This window comes from Pituophis catenifer, unplaced genomic scaffold (assembly GCF_029215685.1).
Source record: "Pituophis catenifer annectens isolate HBS135680 unplaced genomic scaffold, rPitCat1.0.hap2 SCAF_2, whole genome shotgun sequence".
NCBI classification, from domain to species: Eukaryota; Metazoa; Chordata; class Lepidosauria; order Squamata; family Colubridae; genus Pituophis; species Pituophis catenifer.
Window position 1 is genome coordinate 190291483 of NW_027256882.1, and position 22867 is coordinate 190314349.

The window sequence follows — 22867 nt, forward strand, 5'->3', positions numbered from 1 at the left end:
AAAATTTGCCAAGTAGTGAGCGCCAGCTAAGCTAATCAGTCATAATTACGATCCTGTTATTTCTTAGTTATTCAGTTCTATATCTTCTCACCACAACTGAATTTGAATGAGTTTTTTCCTTTACATGTTTTTGCAATTATAGTATATTTTATTTTATTCAACACTTAATTTTAATTAAACTTTCATTTTAGTTAACCACACAGAGAGTTTTTGTAGTTCTTAATTTTATAAACATTTGCAGCTTTTATTTTGCCATTTTTTAACTTTTAATACTAATTGCTATCTTTTAACTCACTATCTCCACAGACTGTTTTCAGGACATAGCTATTAATTTCATAATCTCTACATTTTTACTTTATGCTAGTTGAAGACCACAATAAACTATTGTATAACTAAACATTTAAAATAAAATTGGAGTTAAGGTCTTATTATAGAAAAGAGAATCTTGAGCTTCCAAGAGGTTTACGTTACCTATTTCAACCCTTCCAATTCTTTTCTAAGGAAGGAAATCATGACCCTGAAAAGGGCCATTTGTGCTTTCAAAAGTTGGAACACTTGGTATATTCTGGAGCTGCCAAAGTGGTCCTAAGGGCCACGATTCTGTGTTGATGCTTCCCCAACATTTTCTCAAAACTCCAAATATGCCTCTTGACCCAAGATGATCAGCTATATCTGGCTTAGTGATCATGCTCTTACTAGTATTCCTAATGAAAATTAACTGCTTGAGACTTCTCAACAGTTTGCAGGTATTTTTTTGTGTGCACATAGTGTAGATGTATTCAAACTCAAGGAACCGTACAATATTCTTATATGTTTTTCCTTACAATTGATACTTTCTCCCTCCCTTTGTTGGACTTGTCCCACATTTCTCAATCATTCCTCATCTGCCTGCAATCAACTTCTCCTGGCTCAGTATTCCCTGCCCTCTCCTATGCTTGCCAGCTTCCCCATGCTCTTCTCCCTAAATATGGACAGATTTTCCCAGCCAAGTTTCTACCTTCCAAAATGTCTCTATCCATCCACGATTGACTGCAGACAATCCTGATCAGCCTAATTGCCCCCTCCAACCAAATCAGACTGACTACAGTAGACAGCACCATCCACTCACCTGCACAGTGAGGGCTGCCTGCTTTGTCATGGATTGGTAAACTCCATTAAATTCCACATTATAATCCAAATCATAAACTGGACACTGCAACAGATGAAGAAGCTGATTAGAGAGCTACTTCTGCTTGTGTATATTTGATTATTGCAATAGATTCCTGGCGGGCCTTCCCAATTCTCTCCTTCTCTCGGTCACAGTTCAGAACAGGGCCATTCAAATTGTTACAGACCTTCACCTTTATTCCCAAGTTTCATTACATCACAGAGCAATTCAGTTGCCCCCCGTTTGAGTCACTTTGAGCTTGCTTAATTTGTATACCTTTTTTGATGTTTCTTCCTAAAAGAAAGAATTATTAAAGAACACATGGTCCTATTAGACACCACCTTTATCAAAATGGATGATGATTCTGAAGTTCAAAGAACCCTTCTCCCAAAATGAATACTAGAGAAGAAAGAAATCACAAACACAGACAAAACCTCTGCACAATGAGCAGGTTTCCCACTTTCTCAACTTAAGGTTGCCAAATCTAGGTAAAACAACCTGCAAATGCCACCTATCCCTATAAATAAGTAAAAGAAAGAAAGAAAGAAAGAAAGAAAGAAAGAAAGAAAGAAAGAAAGAAAGAAAGAAAGAAAGAAAGAAAGAAAGGGACTTCTACACATGTAAGTTCGCACACACACACAACCACATACTGAGGGAATAAAAGCCACACTCTAGAAAAGGATTGAGCCAAGACAAAAAATTATTTTTAGCTGAATTAATCCACAAGGAACTCTCTGCATAACATTAACGTATGTGCATACTCACACAAATATGCATGTATCCACAAACATTGCCCTTCCTCAAAGCAGCAGAAATGGGGGGGGGAGTGAGATGGGGTGAGGATAAGCGGTATCTGATCTGGGAAAGGGGGAAAAGGAACAGACATGAAGGAACTAATGGGAAGGAAAGAAGGAAATTAACAAGGGAGGAATGAAAAAAAATTCTACTCAGAAAGGATGACTGTAATATGGTAAGAAAATCATCTATCATTTCTGCCTTATGGAAAAGGGGGACAATATAAATTTGGGCCATGTAGAGTCTGTGTCTCCATCCCATGTTTGTACAACTCTCACTCTCAATAAAGCAGAAACAGCTTTTTCTCCTAAATAGCATCTGCCTCTTCTTTGTGAGACACTTCAAAAGTAAAACAAGACTGTTTTATCATCACTGCTCTTGCTAAGTCTCATTATTACTGGAGGTTAGTAATGTCACTGACAAAATCAATGTCCTCCCTTCCTCCCCAGCCACTTTGTCAGTCCTCTGAGAAAGATTGAGTCAGGAAACAACCTCTACAAAGGCTATTGGAACTCGGTTGTGAAGTATGATAACAGAATCTTGAAAGCCCAATTAGAGTTTCTCGCTGTCCTTATACCCAAGAAAATCAAGGTGGGACAATCCTGAGCTTCTTCCTCACCGCCTCTCTTCTTTCATGGTTAAGTGGATGATAATGTCACTGTCACCCTTCTTTGAATTCCTTTTTCAGGGTTATCTCTACATGTGTCCTCTCTGAACTGGATATTTGTCATATTTGTTTTCAAGCACACTATTTTCTCTCTGTGTCCTAAGTGAACACAAACAACTTTAGGATGTAGATTTGTAATCTATCTGCTTTGAAGGCAGCTCAGATCTGTCCAATTTGACTCACAATGCAGGAATGGTCCAAATCTGATTCACACTTCATATTAAATTGAGCAGCAATAGTACCATAAGCAAAGACAAACACTTCCAATATTCAAGTAGCCTATCATAAACTAGTAGGACTTACCACAATATCTTGGATGGAGACCACAGAGCAGGGATAGATTGTCTTAGAAATCACTCTGACTATGACAGAATCCACATCAGGTGGGAACTGGTACAAAAAGTACTATGAAGGGAGAAAATACGTTTATAATCCTTCCTGCTATAAGGATAAACTTTAAATATGGATTGAGCCCCATTTATCCAAGATAGTCATGCTGATGCACCATGCCTCTGAGTCTGTACCTGACTTGCCCTGTTGAATGGTAATATTTAACAAGTGGTCAAAATAGGAAGTGCTCTATCAAATCCTGTACCTGTTAACAGTGGTATCCCCCAAGGCAGCATTTTAGGTCCAACACTCTTCATACTTTGCATAAATGACCTTTGTGATCATATTAAAAGCAACTGTGTTCTCTTTGCTGATGATGTAAACTATTCAACACCACTGACAATGCAACTACCCTTCAAAAAGACCTTGACTACGTGTCAGATTGGTCTAACAAATGGCAACTTCAAATCTCAACCAACAAATGCTCTGTCTTGCACATTGGCAAAAAAAATCAGAACATAAAATACAAATTACAGGGGGGCAAAAAAGTATTTAGTCAGCCACCAATTGTGCAAGTTCTCCCACTTAAAAAGATGAGAGAGGCCTGTAATTGACATCATAGGTAGACCTCAACTATGAAAGACAATGAGAAAACAAATCCAGACAATCACATTGTCTGATTTGGAAATAATTTATTTGCAAATTATGATGGAAAATAAGTATTTGGTCAATATCAAAAGTTCATCTCAGTACTTTGTTATATATCCTTTGTTGGCAATGACAGAGGTCAAACGTTTTCTATAAGTCTTCACAAGGTTGCCACACACTGTTGCTGGTATGTTGGCCCATTCCTCCATGCAGATCTCCTCTAGAGCAGTGATGTTTTGGGGCTGTCGCTGGGCAACATGGACTTTCAACTCCCTCCAAAGGTTTTCTATGGGGTTGAGATCTGGAGACTGGCTAGGCCACTCCAGGACCTTGAAATGCTTCTTACGAAGCCACTCCTTCATCGCCCGGGCGGTGTGTTTGGATGCTGAAAGACCCAGCCACGTTTCATCTTCAATGCCCTTGCTGATGGAAGGAGGTTTGCACTCAAAATCTCACAATACATGGCCCCATTCATTCTTTCCTGTACACGAATCAGTCATCCTGGTCCCTTTGCAGAGAAACAGCCCCAAAGCATGATGTTGCCACCCCCATGCTTCACAGTAGGTATGGTGTTCTTTGGATGCAACTCAGCATTCTCTCTCCTCCAAACACGACGAGTTGTGTTTCTACCAAACAGTTCTACTTTGGTTTCATCTGACCATAAGACATTCTCCCAATCCTCTTCTGGATCATCCAAATGCTCTCTAGCAAACTTCAGATGGGCCCGGACATGTACTGGCTTAAGCAGGGGGACAAGTCTGGCACTGTAGGATCTGAGTCCCTGGCGGCGTAGTGTGTTACTGATGGTAGCCTTTGTTACGTTGGTCCCAGCTCTCTGCAGGCCATTCACTAGGTCCCGCCGTGTGGTTCTTGCTCACTGTTCTTGTGATCATTTTGACCCCACGGGGTGAAATCTTGTGTGGAGCCCCAGATCGAGGGAGATTATCAGTGGTCTTGTATGTTTTCCATTTTCTAATTATTGCTCCCACAGTTGATTTCTTCACACCAAGCTGCTTGCCTATTGCAGATTCAGTCTTGCCAGCCTGGTGCAGGTCTACAATTTTGTTTCTGGTGTCCTTCGACAGCTCTTTGGTCTTCACCATAGTGGAATTTGGAGTGTGACTGTTTGAGGTTGTGGACAGGTATCTTTTCTACTGATAACAAGTTCAAACAGGTGCCATTAATACAGGTAATGAGTGGAGGACAGAGGAGCCTCTTAAAGAAGAAGTTACAGTCTGTGAGAGCCAGAAATCTTGCTTGTTTGTAGGTGACCAAATACTTATTTTCCACCATAATTTGCAAATAAATTCTTTCCAAATCAGACAATGTGATTGTCTGGATTTGTTTTCTCATTTTGTCTCTCATAGTTGAGGTCTACCTATGATGACAATTACAGGCCTTTCTCATCTTTTTAAGTGGGAGAACTTGCACAATTGGTGGCTGACTAAATACTTTCCCCCCCCCTGTAGATGGACATGACCTTGTAGATGACCCTCACTCTTCTAAAGATCTAAGTGCCAGAGCCCACTGTAACAACATTGCCAAAAAGGCATTGAGTTGTTAACTTAATCTTGCGAAGCTTCTTCTCTGGTAATATTGTACTACTAACTAGAGCATACAAAACATTTGCTAGACCAATTCTCGAGTACAGCTCATCTGTCTGGAACCCGCACTGCATATCAGACATTAATACAATTGAGAGAGTCCAGAGATATTTCACGAGAAGAGTCCTCCATTCCTCTACCCACAATAAAATATCTTATGCCACCAGACTTGAAATTTTGGGCTTAGATAACTTAGAAATATGCCCACTTTGGTCTGTCCTAAGCGTAGGACATAAAATGATCTGCCACAATGTCTTACCTGTCAATGACTACTTCAGCTTCAACCACAACAATACACGAGCAAACAATAGATGCCAACTCAAGATAAACCACTCCAAACTCGATTGCAGAAAATATGACTTCAATAACAGAGTAGTCAATGCCTGGAATGCACTACCTGACTCTGTGGTTTCTTTCCTAAACCCCAAAAACTTTAACTTTAGACTGTCTACTGTTGACCTCACCCCATTCCTAAGAGGTCTGTAAGGGGCGTGCATAAGAGCACCAGCATGCCTACCGCCCCTGTCCTAATGTTCCTTTTTACTCGTATCCTTTTCATGTATTCAAATTATGTTAATACTTTTATCTGTTATCTTATATATGCTTGACAAATAAAATAAATAAATAAAATAAATTTAAAAGTAGAGCTCTACCTGGGTTTATTTAAATGTGAGTAGAGATCTCCACATAGTTAATCAGCATAAAACCCAAACCCCAACCAAAAATTAATCCCATAAATACGATCAATAAATAAACCCTCAACAATAGCAGCCCAAATTCCAGAGTGACTCTCAGCCACCAGAAGCCCTATGAAAGTGTGTATTATGTGTAGAGAGGATGCTAAATGAAGCAAGTTTTTCAGCTACCAACCACTCAGGGAACTGCTCTCATATCCACAAAATACAACAATTTCACCAAAATAAAGCAAGGATTGGGCTGGTTAGTGACTGGTTGGAAGAGTTTATTTATTTATTTATTTATTTATTTATTTATTATTCGTATTTCTATGCCGCCCACTCTCCGAGGACTCTGGGTGGCTTACACCAAAGACTGTATATTAAATAGCATATTGCCCCCAACAATCTGGGTCCTCATTTTACCCACCTCGGAAGGATGGAAGGCTGAGTTAACCTTGAGCCGGTGAGATTTGATCTGCTGATCTGCTGAACTAGCAGTCAGCTGAAGTAGCTGCAGTACTGCACTCTAACCACTGCGCCACCTCGGCTCGTGAATATATGCTTAATTTTAATTTAGAGGGAAGTTAATAAAATAAAATAAAAAATATTATATCTCTAATGGCTTGGAAGAGATGACAATACTTTTACTTAATGAAGGAAATGTCTATGGAGATTCTTAAGTCATCCAGGTCACGGTTGACAACAGGGCAAGTCAGGCACAGACTCAGAGGCATGGTGGCATCAGCACGACTATCTTGATTAAATGGGGCTCCCCCCATATTTAAAGATTTAAAGAACTTCAGAACTGAAGAAATGAAACTTCTTCAAGGAAAAACGAAGTCAGTTGCCCTTTGAAAAAGCATCTTTGGGATAATTAAGGAAATGTTTTCCCGTTTTCCACCATACCTTTATAATGCTCAGTGCTGCCCTGACACAGTTATCAAACCTTCCCCACCTCACTTTAATTGCTGTAACAATTAAAATATATCTTTCAGGGTACAAAACCAAGGATCATATCAGCCTTGTAAGGCATTTTAAGGACCCAAAACAGTCCACTTTCATTTTATTCACTTTTATTTTCATATTGGATTTTACTATTCTAATATTTTTAAAATATTAGTTGGGGAAATAGCTAACAATTAAAAACCTCCTATTCCCATCAAGCCATTCATATAAATATTTAGTGGTCACTATTTGCAGCCTTCCCATCTGGCTTCCCACAAGCAAAGTCCACGGAGAAGACTGGATTCACTTAATGACCATGTGATTAACTACACTGATTTGCTTAACAACTGTGGCAAAAAAAAAGGTCATAGAACTGGGCATGACTCACTTAATAACCATCTTGCTTAGCGATGGAAATTCTGGTCCCATTTGTGGTCATATGTTGAGGGCTATCTGTAATGAGGAGGTTCTGGAAAAAATCAGTTCATTTTACCAAAGGGAAAAAATAAACATTCAGTTTCCCCTTTTCCTGGAAGGGATGGCAATGCGGCAACCTTTTAACAGGGGAGCGAGGCCGGATATTGCTGGAAACTGGATGAGCACAGGATAAGCACAAGACTAAGATGTGGGGGCTGAAGACAAAGAAGCTCAAAGGTAACCCCTGCCAGGCCAAACACTGCTCCTCTGCTTTTTATTGTCAAGGAAATCCTCATTAAGCATTGCCTCTAGAAGCTTTCTGATTTGATAACTATCAATCAATATACTGAGGGTTTGGAAACCATTGCCTCTGAAGAATGGTTAAAAATTCTACTTATATTTAACCTTCAAAAGAAATAACTGAAGGAGAAATGACATCACTTTGCAAATATTTGAAGGGTTATCACACCTGTGTGTGATATTGCTGCCTATTGCTATTGCAAGCAAATATTGCTATCTCTCCTGCCTCAAGGGCAGGACCAGAATCAATACAGTAATATTACAAGGAAATTAGTATAGGCCAGACAGAGGAAGAACTTCCTGATCGGAGCAGCTGTCAGCTAATGGAAGAGGATGCCACATATAGGGGAGAGTTCTTTTCTGCTGGAGTTCTTCAGAGGTGAAATACCGTAGTTATTTGTCAAAAATGCTCTTGAGGAAAATGTACTAAGCAGAGGATTGCACCAGCTGACTTCTAAGGTCACTTCCAATTCTATGATTTTATTACTTAGTTTAAGCTCAACTCCATGCTCAGAGCAGAAATTCAAATTAAAATATGGACAGATGTCTATCCAAGTTTTACTTCTGCTGAACCACTCAAAGGGAAGTCCTTCTATCTCTGAGTAATTGGTTGTACTATCAAGTGGAATCCACTTTTTTCCATTATGTCTTATATTTCTGATTCACTTTATTAAAGAGTGCTATTTTGAAATTGAAATTTTTGCTATTTTAATATTTTTTGTTGTTCAACAAACAAGGGTAATAGGATAAATTAGATGTGGATCTAATGCCAGGATGCCAGGTTGGTTTCTTCATCTCTGAGGAAATCATTCCTGGCATCTCTTTTATCGTCAACTGATGTAGCTATCAGCCCCAGCTGGAGATTGATTTGCAATACAATCTGGATCTTAAAGAGATTTCAAATTTTTATTCCATTTCATTATCAGGTTCATGCAGCTTCTACTACTACTACAAGATCATACCAATGAACCTTGTACTTCCCTGGCATAAATATCCACACCTGAGTACTGTAGAGGAACTTGTTGAATTAGATATCATCCAGCATTGGATATCCAGGTACCAGTATAGTATTCATCTAGATTGGAATATTAGAGTTGCCATTATATATAGACATTCCATGTCCTCCAGAAAAGATTTATCTAGTTTAATACCAATCTGGACTCAAGAATCCAAGAAGACAGAAGAGAGATTTTATCAGTTTACATTTGCTTCTCTGCCCGTTATATAATGGTAGTTAATATCACCAAAGTCCTACACAGTCTAAGATATTGATTTATATGAAGAAGAGCTGCTTTTGTACCTTCTTGGACTCTTCATCCTGTCTTTAAGAGCTGCCCATTATTGTATATAGGAATGTACAGCTGGCAACCGATGCAATTTCATTTCAGTGCCAATGAATAAAATTGTACAGCTGGCAGCAATATTGACTTCCTTCCAGTGTGAAGTAAAGATCTGGCTATTTATACAAACATTTGTATCTTACTTGAGGCTTTAATCTATGTATAAGCATTGATTTTATAATGTTGAGGCTTTTTTTTTTATTAATAGCTGTTTAATTTTTGGCTCCATCCTGCCCTAAGTTTGGCTCCATCCTGCCCTAATATAGGGCAAATGTATCCTACTTTTTGGCTCCATCCTGCCATAAGTTTGGCTCCATCCTGCCCTAATATAGGGCAAATGTATCCTACTTTACTAAATAGCAAAAAATAATATTCTAACATCTTGGATTTTAACTAAACTTTAAAAAGATGTATTTATCATTAGCATACATAATTATTGTCACTTACCTGTGGCTGAGAGGGGCTGGCAGTGAATGTAAAAGTAGTGTCCATGCTGTGGAAAAAAAGGAAATTTGTCCAGATATTAAGATAAAATATGAAACAGATAAGATAGCAGATAGCAGTTAGAAACTGTGGTAAGAACTTCATTAGATATCCACAGGTGGGTTCATTTTTCAGCCATGAATATATAGATGATTTTGGAATAAACAAAAACTCTACTGATGAATATCTTGTACACATTATAGAGTTCAAATATTTGATTCTCTCCTGTGTATGTATTTATAAGGAAAACGCAGTGAAGTTCCAAAAGGACATCTGTTTCTGCCTTATCAATGAGACTAAGGCTTTTGATCGTGTAGACCACAACAAATATTTAAAAACAACTGTGAACTGGGCTCCTTTCTATGCCTATTGAAGTACGATGATCAGGAAGCAACAGTTAGAAGGGAATACAGAACAAGTAACAGGCGAAATTGGAAATTGGAGCTTGTCTAGGGTGTACATTGTCTATTTATTAGCTTATTTGCAGAACATACCATGAGAAATGTTAGACTAGAAGAAATAGGAATTAAAACTCTGGGACAAAATTCAACATCTGATATGTAGATATGCTACTCTGATAGTAACAGAAATAGATGATAGAAGAAAGACTTAATTCAATGCAAATAGGGAAAGTTGAAGCAGTACCATCTTTATCTTCCTAGGCTCAAAAATTCACAGGGAAGATGACTTTATGTCCAAGTAAGATGACTTACGTGGACATATCTACACAAAATACTAAACAACAGAAACCACACACTGACAACCAAGGTAGATACTGTCACAGCCATCGGCTTCCAAGTGTAACACATGGCTGTGAAAGTTGGACCTTGAAAAAATGAACAAAGAAAAATTGATGTTTTGAATATTGATACTGGAGAAAATTGTTGGGAATACCTTGAACTGCAAAGAACAAATTATTCCATACCAGATGAAACCAGATTGCTTTCCCCAAACTCTAGCAATGAAGCTAAAACTATAACTTAAATACTTTGGATACATGATGCAAGGGTATGAGTCATCAGAGAAGTTCCTGATGGTTGAAAAAGCAAAGATAATTGAAAAAGAGACCAAAATTAGAGACGGTTATTAGATTCCTTCGCTGATCACCTATCAGCTGTTCACAAAGTGCCAGAAGTTGCATAAATCATCAACAGTATATAAAAAATAGAGGACTAAAAAAAATAGTCTGCAGAAAAAATAATAACAAAAGGATTTTGATAAAGAGGGAAGATTTGCAGGATATATAAAATCACTTCTGCTCTACACCTTACAGACATAAGGCATCATGACAGCAGATATGCACTTGTGGATTTTAGCTAGTAATTCTCAACTGCATTAAAATAATACAAATACCTAAAAATAAAGCTTAAGTAGCAACACTTGTCCTAAACCCTTTCTTCAAAAACTTGCAAAACAGTAGCATAGTATCAAACTATTCTGAGAAAATTATTCTGCCTACTTGCAACTGTAAAGAGGAGGTCATAGAGTAAAAAATGTGTTTATTGATTTATTTGTCATATTTAAGAACTTTCATCTCACTCTTAGAGGGAATCTGGATTGTGTTGTACAAGGAAAGCTACAAGGAATCCATTAATTTATCATATTTGATAAATATCATATTTGATGCAAAACAAATTCCTCCTCTGCTGCTAATGACATCTTCCATTGTTCTGAATATTCAAGTTGTTGAAAACAAAGAACATAGAACATAGAATAACAGAGTTGGAAGGAACCTTGGAGGTCTTCTAATCCAACCACCTCCTCAAGCAAAGCCAAACATGGGATTAATAAATGCCCTGACAGAGACCCTATATCAGTGATGGCTAACCTTTTTGCCATCGCGTGCCAGGAAGGGGGGGCGGGGGAGGTTCGCGAGCGTGCATGTGCCCACACCCATAATTCTATGTGCCCCGCCCTGTGCATGCATGCATGCATGACCCCCCCCCTCCCCACCCCCCCGCTCCTGGAACACAATGGCCCAGTAGGCCCATTTTTCTTTCTTACCTGGCTCCAGATCCTCTCTATGCATCTGGGAGGGCAAAAACAGCCTTCCCCACCCTCTCAGAAGCCCGAAACGCCCCGTTTCTCAACTTCCGATTAGACAGGAAATGACATTTTTGTTGTCCCCAGCCTCCAGAGACTCCTAGAGAGGCTGAGCTGGCATGCCAGGTGACATGGCTCCATGTGCCACCTGTGGCACGCATGCCATAGGTTCGCCATCACGGCCCTATATCATTTCAGATAAATAGTTGTCCAGGTTCTTTTTGAAAGCTTCCAGTGATGGAGCATGCACAATTTCTGAAGAAAAGCTGTTCCATTGATTGATTGATTGATTGATTGATTGATTGATTGATTGATTGATTGCTCTTACTATTAGGAAAATTTCTTCTTAGTTCTAAATTGCTTGTCTCCTTGGTTATTTTCCACCAGTTTCTTGCCTTGCCTTCCGGTGCTTTGGAAAATAGATTCACTCACTTGTCTTTGTAGGAGCCACTCAAATATTGGAACCCTGTTATCATGTCTCCCCTAGTCCTTCTTTTCATTAAATTAGACATAATTAATTCCTGTAACCGTTCTTCATATGTTTTAGCCTCTAGCCCCCTAATCATTCTTGTTGCTCTTCTCTGCATTCTTTCCAGAGTCTCAACATCTTTTTTATATTGTGGTGACCAGAACTGGATACAGTATTCCAAGTGTGGCCTTACTAAGGCTTTGTAAAGCAGTACTGGAACTTCACGTGATCTTGATCCTATTATTAATTATTATTAATCCTATTATTAATCTAGGATTGCATTGGCTTTTTTTGGCTGTTGCCACAGACAATTGGCTCATATTTAAATGAGTGCCCACTAGGACTCCAAGATCCCTCTCACAGTTACTGGCGTATGCCAAGTTTCGTCTCTCTTATACCTATACAGTTGTTTTTTCTTGCCTACTGTAAATGTAAAATCTTACTTTTATCTACGTTACATTTCATTTTATTAGATAGGGGCCAGTGTTAAGGTCTGTCAAGATCTTTTTGGATCTTGGCTTCCGGTCTGGCTTCCATCGCCACCAGCCCCGTTGCCTGTAAAGAGCCACCTTCACATCTGAAAGGCGGCTCGAAAAACTCCATTTCCTGAAGGAAATGTGAGACAGAGCAGATGAGGGCAGGTAGAGCCCTCTGCGAAGTCCCCAGAGTTCTTTTTTTACTCTTGGGGACGAGCAGGTTGTGGCTCCCTATTTCCGCTCGCCGCTGCTCCGGGCTTCGGGAGAACTCTGCCTTTTTGCAGAGCTAGGTGCTGGAACCGGACCAATCAACAAAATTAACAGATGGACTAATTAAAAAGGACGAGATTTGGACTTGGGACCCTAAATCGCAAGTATTTTTAATGATTTTACAAGCGTTTCAGAGTGAAGGAAAAAAAAAGTTTAAAATGGCGACTGCTGAGGCTTGAGAAGAAGAAAGCCGAAAGTGAAAGTCCTTCCGTAACAAGCTACAAAGTAGCAGAATAAACAGTGCTGGCTAGAATCTGGAAAAAAAATATCTATTTTAAGTTTCTTTTTTCTTGGAGATTTGTACTTGATCTTGCTTGGGGAAAAGTTTTCTTCTTTAAAAAGAGTTTGTGTGGCAGGATGGCGTTAAAACTAATAAAGCCTGACAAACAAGCAGTGGGGGGGGGTTCCCCCATTTACAATTATGTGAACAAGTTCTGAGCTTACAGACTCAGCAGAATGGCTTTAATTTAAAAGAATTTGTCCAGGAGGAAATGGCAAGATACCACGAGACTGTGAACCAGAAACTTGAAAAATTTAGGCAAAAAATTAAAGAAATGATACAACTAAAGTATGATAATTTGCAACGAAAGATTGTAACAGTGACTAATGCTTTTTCAGAAATTGTTATAAAGATGGATACAAATATCAAGTTTAAGATTAGAGTCTAAAATGGAGGAAGTTGATGATAAGATTAATAATTTGGACAATAAAATACAAATAATTGAAAATGATTTGACAAATATTCAAGACAATAGTTTAGAAGTAAAGTCTAAAAAGGAAGCTGCTCACAAGATTTACAATGCAGAAGATATAAAGCAAGGGATTGAAAAAGAAAAAGAAATTACAATGATGAAATACAGGCTCACGGAATTTGCGGTTAGAATGAGAGGGTTACAGGAAAATAATAGAGATGATTTAAGAAAAATATCTGCTCAAGTTCTGGCCGGGATTTTAAAGGTTCATCCTGAGGAGGTATCTTGTAAGATTGACAAGGCTTATAGAGTAAATTCTTGGATTGCAAAGCAAAGGCAATTGCCTAGAGATGTGGTGATTTACTTCACAGACAAAGAAATAAGAAATGATATTGTGCAAAAATCTTTTAATTCTACTCTACAATTGTATGGAAGAAAGATCTGGATATATAAAGAGTTGCCGCCTAAGATTCTAAAAGATAGAAAGAAATTTGGATTTTTGGTGACTGAGCTAAAGAAACAAAATATCTCATTCAGGTGGGACGTTCCAGTTGGTATAATATTGAGATATCAAGGAGAAAGATATCAGCTAAATACTATTGAAAAAGTGGAAGAATTTTACTACAAGGTTCTCCAAAAGCAAAATCAACAAGAGATAGAAATTCAAGATAAGCAATAGGAGGTGGAAGTAATGGAAAAACAACAAGTTACAGAGGTCCCCGTAGATGAGCCGCTTCTGGATTCTCCTTCAGAGGTCTCAGCTGGACTATTTATAAATACAAGAGAGGCGGCTCTGGATTCTAAAGTGATGACTTATCAAGTTACAGACCAGCATGGAAATCAATCAGTTGATATAAAACTCATAGAACCAGAATGGAGATTTAAGCCACAAAAGCAAAACCAACAAGATCAAGTTATAGATCAGCATGAAAACCAAACAGTTGATATACAATTTATAGAAAGGAAATCAGGATGGAGATCTAACCCACAAAAAGTCAAGAAAAGAAGAAGCAGGTCACACAAAAACAAAAACTTTTAAACCAAACAACAGTGTAATGCCAGTTATTTAAGAGATGATTGAATATATGAAAAGATAGTTGAGGCGAAGTATTGGTTTATATTATCCTGAGGAGAGTGACAGATTTCTGCAGTGCTGTACTTTTGGGATGTGAAAAGGGCCTTAAACTGAAATGATTGGAACTATCTTTTTTTTTTTGGACTCTTTGATAAATATACTACGTTTATGCTGAGCTACAAGGCGAGAGAGTTATGGAATTGGGGCACGCAGATGATCTGGCTGTTACCCTATTACGGTGGTTGGAATTAATAATTTGGATAAAAGACACCTCTATAGACCCTATATGGAATACAAATATAAAGTCACTCGGGTGTTTGTTTGTTTGTTTTTTAATGAAGATATTTGCTATTGATGGGGGCAGATGGTAATTGAAGATACCGAACATACTGTTGGAATTAGGATGTGATGTTACCCTAATATGGGTGATGGAGTTTACAATCCAGCTGAAAGACATTACAGAAGAGATTATATGGATTACAAGCTTAAAGTCTTTTTTAAGAGGATTTTATTTACATAAGGGAATATTTTTTAGTGGTGTGGGCAGAAGAATAAAGATATTACGAATTATTAAGTATGGTAGTCTTGTAGGAAAGTGGGTGGAGACAGGTTAGTTTATTGATTGTTTAGTTTAAGAAAAGGGATATTATGTTTAGATATGAATATATGTAAAAGATTTGAGTTAAGAGATATAACGATGGGGGTGAAGGAAATGGGTAGACTATGAATTGAATAAATGTTAAATTAGGATTTATTATATAGTTTTATAGCGGAAGGTTGCTTTGAAATGTTATATTAATATACATAAAAGATTTGATTTAAGAGATATATGTATGGGGGGTAGAAAAAGGTAGATTATGAGCAGAAATCGCTGAACTGGGAGATATAATAATATTATTATGCTAAATTAGGAGTTATTATATAATGTTATAGTAGAATGTCGTTTTGAAATGTATAGTATAAGGGGGATATGATAATATTATTAGAAAGAAAGGGTCAGCATATGGGGATGGAGTAAGGGGATGGTAAAGTATTATATAATCTGTTATGAATTTGGGTTTTATTATGAAGAAGCCACAGGGGGAGGGGAGGGGGAGGGGGGGTTAGGGAGGAGGGGGGGGGAAAGGGGGAAAAATTTGTATTTGAAAAACTTTTTCAATAAAAAAAAGATCTTTTTGGATCTTGAACTTGTCTTCTGGGTTGTTGGCTATTTCTGACAGCTTAGTATCCTCTGCAGATTTGATGGGTTCCCCTTCTATTCCCTCATCTAGATCATAGATATTGAAGAGTACTGGGCCCAAAAATCTTGGGGTACCCCACTACTTATTTCCCTCCATGTAGATTTAGTTCCATTGAGGACTACATGTTGAATATGACTTCTTAGCCAGTTACAAACACATCAGGTGCTGATGCTGTCTATCCCACATTTTTCTAGCTTGCCAAGAAGTAAGTTGTGGTCTACTTTATCAAATGCTTTACTGAAATTTAAGTATACTATGTCCACAGCTTTTCACTGATCCACTAATTTAGTCACTTTGTCAAAGAATGACAAGATTTGTTTGGCATGATCTGTTTTTGACAAACCAATGTTGGCTTCTGATTATAACTTTGTTTGCTTCTAGGTATTTGCAGAGTTGTTGTTTATCTTTTCCAACATCTTCCCTGGTTTTTACATCAGGCTGATTGGTCTATAATTTTCTAGATCTGTTTTTTTTTCTTTTTTGAAGATGGGGACTACATCAGTTCTTTTCCAGTTCTCAGTTAGTTCCCCAATGCTCCAAGAACTTTTCCTCTGTGATCCAAGAAATGCAAATAATTGCAGACTTCATTACTGTGCTAATAGTATTTGTCCCCATTCTGCAACAGCATTCAGATGTTTGAAAATTCCTATTGTATTCAAATTCTCTCAATTATCACTTCTCTAACCCCTTCATTCTGTCTTCATAAGACCAACTGTGCAATTACTTTCTAATTACCTGATAATCCTCATTGTCCTTCTTTAAACCTGCTCCAATCCCTCCAAATTCTTCTTAAGAATGGTGTGAGAATTGGATGCATGCAAAATTAGCACACAGAATTGAGGCTAAAAGGTGACGCAAGCCCACAGACCAGTAGGCAAGAGAATCCAAACCTGAAGGATTGGGCAGGAAAAATAGCATGGGTTGGATGCAGATGGACATGGAAAGCTGTGTGATGCAGGCAGCAGCTAGCTGTTGACACTCAGACTAAACATTTTTAGCTTGCATGCCATATGTTAGCACTATGTTGCTTTCTTCACTCTCTTTCTGGTCAGCTTTGCATATAAATTGATTTGACACGCAAAAGTGGGGATATGCAGTGTACATAATAGAAGGCCAATATTTTTAACAAGAAGCCTTTGCTGTTTATAATATAGTTTATGGCCTAGCCCTAGATTAATAAATCTATTGCTACTGGTTTTTTCAGAGGGTTTGGCTCTAGCTGTTTCTCTTCTTGTTTTTTGTGTTATTCCTGTCACATTGTGGGGTCCTCAGTTTTGCATTTCGCCCGCTACTTCGGTCTGCAGCATCAGTGGGACATACGTCTACAGCTTGCATTGTCTCCATGCAGGCAGTCCAAACAGCTTGTAATCAGTAAAACAAATGTGTGTTTTTTAACTGTGGCCTCCCATTTTGCCCATGGGAATTTTTAAACTGTAGAGGTTTTTTGTTTTTCTATTTAAACAAATGAACAAATATTGAAAATAACAGCATAAGGACAAAAACAAAATCATATATAAATGGGAGTATATAAAAATTCTTTATAATCTTAAGGAAAAAGAACACTTTAAACATTGATATTTAATATTTATATCCCCAAACATATTTGTATAGGAATAATCTATTGAGAATTGCTGTGTTATATATGATATTTATAGGCATCCCTATGAATTTGATTAATAATTAAATCAATTTCACTCGGGGGGGTTTATATAAAGAAGTTCTTTTTGCAGATGCGGGCAGATGGCAACTGAAGACTTTAGAAACGCTGTTGGAAGAAGGGATTAATTTAACTTGGCTACAGTATAATCAACTTCAATTGAGATGGAAAGAGGACCAAAAAACTGGTATAATGATGCATGAGGAAGAATTGGTTAGACGTATAAAAGAGAAAGGTCCAATGCATATTAAAAGGGTTTATAATGTTTTGTTAGAAAGGGATTCAGAAACTGAATTGGTTAAAGATTGCATGATAAAGTGGGCACAAAATTTTGCAGAACCAGTGATGTTGGAAACATGGGAAAAAATATGGGTTCAGAATGTTAAATTTACACAGTCGCAGAATTTGAGGGAAAATTTTTATAAAATGTTTTATAGATGGCATTTAGATCCTAAGAAATTGTCGTGCATGTACCCTAATGTTCAACCAAAATGCTGGAGATGTGATTGCCTAGATGCCACATATTATCATGTGTGGTGGACTTGTAAGAAAGTGAAGGCCTTTTGGATAAAAATTTGGTGGGTTATGCAGAATGTTTTGAAGAAAAAAATTCAGTTTTCTCCACAATTGTTTTTATTGGGTATAGTTAAGGGTTTTACATTGGGTGAAACAAAGTTGATATTGTATATGATAACAGCAGCGAGATTACTGATAGGTCAATATTGGAAAAATGAAGCTATGCCTACTATTGATGAATGGACTTTGAAGATGGCCAGCTTTGCAGAGATGGCGAAGATTTCAGCATATTTAAAAGATCGCTCACAAGAGACTTATGTATGGGAGTGGAAAAAGTGGATAGATTATGTGCAGAATAAATATCAAACTAGGAAATATCAGATAGCTTTTAACTGAAAGTATTATATAGAGATAGAATAATTGAATTTTGTGAAGATGTGAAAAATATACAGGGGGTGGAGGGGTTCAAGTTTTATAAAAAGGGGATTTTGATTTGGATTATATTTTGTGGAAGTCTGGGGGGGAGGGGTGGGCTAGGGGGGGCTAGGGAGGGTTGGGGGGGGAAACCGGGGAGAAAATGTAATCGTAAAACTTTTTCAATAAAAAAAAAAAATTAAATCAATTTAGTTAAACATGGCAATCAACTATGAATAGAACAATCCTTACCTAAAGGATGCTTAAACATGGATTTGTTGTGTTAATTTTTCAGCCAGTGCTGTTTTTGATATAGTGATCCAAACAACAACAAAACTTTGGTTTTCCAGTGCTCTGAAATGGTAAATCTAGAAACTGACCACTCACCTAAGTTGGAAGTTCTTAATTTTGGTAACTTGCAGCTGATAGTGGGCATTATAAGGAGCCATGGAAGCTACATTTATAAATACGATTTGCTCGGAAGATCCATTCTCAGGTACAGATTCAGAGGGGCAGAGGGTACGGCTGACTTCTGTGTAGTTGTAACTTCTTTGGTAGCTGTCGACACAAAGCAAAATCTGACATTCAGAATAAAACCTGCATTTAAAAAAACCCACACGGTTGAGTGTAATGCTTTGGAGAAAAACATATACTTAAATACTAATTATCCATCCTGTACCAGCTGGGATCATAAATCAACCTGGCCTTCGACTCTTCAAAACCCAGGTTTTTAAAAAGTGTTTCTAAAGGACAGCAAGGTGAAGCCAGTCAAATCTTTGAGGGTCCTATAGGTGTCTGCACTCAGACGCCATAAAATATTATATAAATGAAGATAATTTCATCCAAATATTTTTGTCTATGTTATAAAACAAACTGCCATTTAAAACAGAAGGGAGGAAATAAAAATAACTCCTTCACTCAGAGCAAGTGTTACTGTGTCTGGAATATGTCATGAACTAGGAGCCAATAAGTAGAGTCACAAGTGCTCTATTCTTTCAGGCATTGAGCAGTTCCAGCATTGTGGGTGAAGGCCTTTAGGACTACTTTGAATATAATCAGTGCACTTTGTTGACATCCAAGTTATTTTTTTAGCCTGAGCAATTTCCATAGCATACACCTAACATGCCTTTTGTCTTATCTTCTGTTATCTACCTCTGCTAATCCTGTTTATATCTCGTTATCTGCCTATTGACTTTTCTGCATCAATTCCTAATTGCTGGTGACCTTTTCTCTTTGAAATCTGTCCAGCACCAGTCAGCCTCCAATCCATGTCCTATACTTGAATTTGGCCAAGAAAACAGATGCAAGATAACAAGTGAAGTCTTCAAGTTGAGTTCAACTTCTGGTGACTTTATGGACATATCCCTGCAGTTTTGTTGGCAATAATATAGAAATGGTGTCCTCTTGCTTTTTTCTAAGGTGTTTTTTGACTTTGCAGTTTAGTCCACATCTCTGGAATTTCCTGGTGGTCTCCTCTCCAGGTATTTAACAATGTCTGATTCTATTTCCCCTTTTCAAGATTAGTTAGCCAGAAGGTCACTAAACAAATCACTATTGCACAAGACTTTTGAGGAGTTTTGAGGAGTCTTCCTCTCTTCAGCCAATATGAAGAGTAAGATTTAACACCCTGGAAATTCTGACATGCTTTGCTAGACAGGAATCTTTGTTTCCAGCTATGAAAGCTGCTAGACATATTTGATTACCAAGCAATTACATTTTGACCTTGAATCACTTTGACTATATGAAATCATATTGTTATAAATTAAGTTATATTGGTGGTATGGAATAAGCCGAATTTTATAATAGCAGGAAAATATGTTTTATTGAAATGCTTGGATCAACACTTTAACTCAGCTGATTTCAAATGGCTACATAAAAGATTTTGAGAGTTTATGTGTTGAATATAATTTCTCTATAGTATTTGTTTGACAATATATATAACTGAAAGAGGTATTAATCAAGCAGTATGGCTCAGATGCCTAACAGCTTTTGAAATACCTGCAGTCGTAAGTACCTTAAAAGATGCAATGCCTGAAAGAAACCAACAACTGAACATTGCAAGGGATTAAAAAGTAAAATTAGTCATGTAATTGAATTTGGGAGGATGAATTGAAATAATCCAGTTTTGGAGAATCAAGGGTCCAGGTGTTTAGAAATATGAAAAAAATGAAATTAATGCATGAAAAATATTATTTCACATTTATTGTATCTTTCAAAGAATATTTTAAAATAGATTTATTTTAATCCTGTAATATATCTAGGTGTTATTTTTTCACTTTATAATCATTACCTGAGGTTTGTTTTTTGATTTTTTTGGTAGTTTTTAGAATGGTTTCCAACAAAAGTACCGTAACAATACTTTGTTTATTCTCCTGGATTTCACCAGGTAATGGTATAATCAAAACACAATATTCTTCTTGCTAGATCTCTTGATTGGAGACCTGCAGGCTTCAGTTCGAACAGAGAAAGCTAATTCCAGAAAGCTAAAACAGATTCTTATTTCTTTATACCAATCTACAATAAAGCCTTTCATTTTGTTCTCCAGTAGCTTATTTTGAATTAACTGCCAGCCACTGACACCCATTTCTTTTATTTCCAAAATGAAGCAGTAGAATTATGAAAGGAGTTGTAGATGGATATTAAATGCAATAAATTTAAATTTCTTTGCTCAAGAAGTGATGTTTTTGACAAGAATGAAATTACCTCGACAGATCAAATAGAAAATGTTGGAAAAATTGGATATCCGGTACTACAAAACTCATATTTCTGGTGTTTGCCATTGAAACCCCAAAAATTAATGTTCTACTAACCTCCAAGTTGGGTTATCACAGGAAGATAGTCTGAAAACTAGCTTACTCAGAACAGTTTGTTAATTACTGAGTGGGACCATATAGTAGGCTCTTATCTTGACTCTGCTGAAACAAATATATTGATCTCCCATTTGTTTCACTATTATTCCCATTGTTCCTATCATGTTATAGCTGTACTTTACAACAAGCTAGTTTGGGTTCATTTTAATATAAATGTATAAATTTAACAAATAAATTAAGTATAACATAAAAGAGGTTAATTCATAGTAAACATATATTTCCAGCCATTTTGAGTTGTGCATGTCTATTTTATAAAACTCCAAAAACAACACATCCAAAATATCACACATCACACAGCTTTTTAGCAGAGAAAAGGCTGGATATTTTAATACTTTTTAGGCATATTTATTCAAATGATAGCTTAAGATAATGTCCAAACTTATATGAAAACCAATGTGGTAAAAAAAAAAAGTTCTTTGATCGGGAATTACTATCTACTTTGGACAGCTATTAGGATTCAATTAAATACAATTAAAGAGATTAAACCGGCAATAATGAATTATTTTTTAAATTTACTATCTGTCCTTATCTCTACACATTTAACTCAGTGTAAATTCTCTATACAATAAAGAATAAATACACCACTAAGTAAAATGCAATGTTGCAAAAAAAATGAAGAAATGCGTCTTCTCTAGCAGAGAAAGAGTAAGAAGCTGCCTTTAAAAAAATCTTTTTAGAAGGAATTTGAGGGAAGACATTGACATGAGAAAAACTAAACAGGATAGAGATAAATATTTTATGATAGGAAGCAATTACTTACAGCCCATGAAAAATGAGAGGGAGCTGCCAGGACAGCACCCCCTTTTGTTGCCGAACTACAAACAAGACAGGGTACTGATCATCTTCAGAGTCACTCTTCACGGTAACACGGAGGGCATCCACCTGCATAGAGACAGAGACAGCAGGGGTACTTCATCAATGAATGCCTATTCTGTTCAGAGTAACTGAGATGGTATTTCCACTTTAATCCTTTTTTGAAGGGAGTAAGCTAGGATCCGGCCCACAAAGAGAAGAAGCAGACTTATAAAGACATTATGCATGCTCAGAGTTTGGTAACAAACAGGGATAACATGAAGACCTAACACACGAGGGCAGGTACAATATTGTTGTAATTTCTAAAACTTGGTGAGATGGAACCAGTGATTGGAATATAATGCTAAAAGGATATGAATTGTTAAAAAAACCCAGAACCGACTCAAAAAGAGGGGGAGGAATTCCTTTGTAAGTGAAAAATTGCTACACCTCTATAGAAATACACAATACTAGGGATAAAAGCCTTCTTGAAGGTATTTGGGTGAATATTAGAGGGGAAAAAAATTATAGGCCACTCAACCAAGCAGAGGAAATACAGGTAGTCCTCGGCTCACAACCACAATTGAGCCCAAAATTTGTGTTGTTAAGTGAGACATTTGTTAAATGAACTTTGCCCCATTTTACAATTTTCTTGCCACTGTTGTTACGGTAAGTGAATCAATGCAGTTAAGTTAGTAATCTGGTTGTTAAGTGAATCTGGCTTCCCCATTGACTTTGCTGGTCTGAAGGTCACAAAAAGTGATCACATGACTCTGGGACACTGCAACCGTCATAAATATGAACCAGTTGCCAAGCATCTGAGTTTTGATCACATGATCATGGGGGATACTGCAATGATTGTAAGTGTGAAAAACGGTCATAAGTTACATTTTTCAGTGCCGTTGTAACTTTGAACAGTCACTAAACAAACTGTTGTAAGTCAAGGACTACCTGTAGACAAACTTTTTGCTAATCAGTTAGCCAAGGTGCACAGTAGTG

The 22867-nt window shown here is 37.3% G+C and overlaps 1 protein-coding gene across 2 annotated transcripts in view; it reads right to left on the reverse strand.

The window, feature by feature from the left end:
- SIDT1 (SID1 transmembrane family member 1) overlaps positions 1-22867 on the reverse strand; it is a 74149-nt gene that overhangs the window by 46676 nt on the left and 4606 nt on the right. For both annotated transcript variants that reach the window (XM_070935318.1, XM_070935319.1), the window contains exons 2-6: positions 21837-21958; positions 18594-18764; positions 9318-9363; positions 2913-3014; positions 1109-1192 (exon numbers count right to left, since the gene is read on the reverse strand). In XM_070935318.1, coding sequence (XP_070791419.1) covers positions 1109-1192; positions 2913-3014; positions 9318-9363; positions 18594-18764; positions 21837-21958 — 525 coding nt within the window. The remainder of the gene's footprint in view (positions 1-1108; positions 1193-2912; positions 3015-9317; positions 9364-18593; positions 18765-21836; positions 21959-22867) is intronic.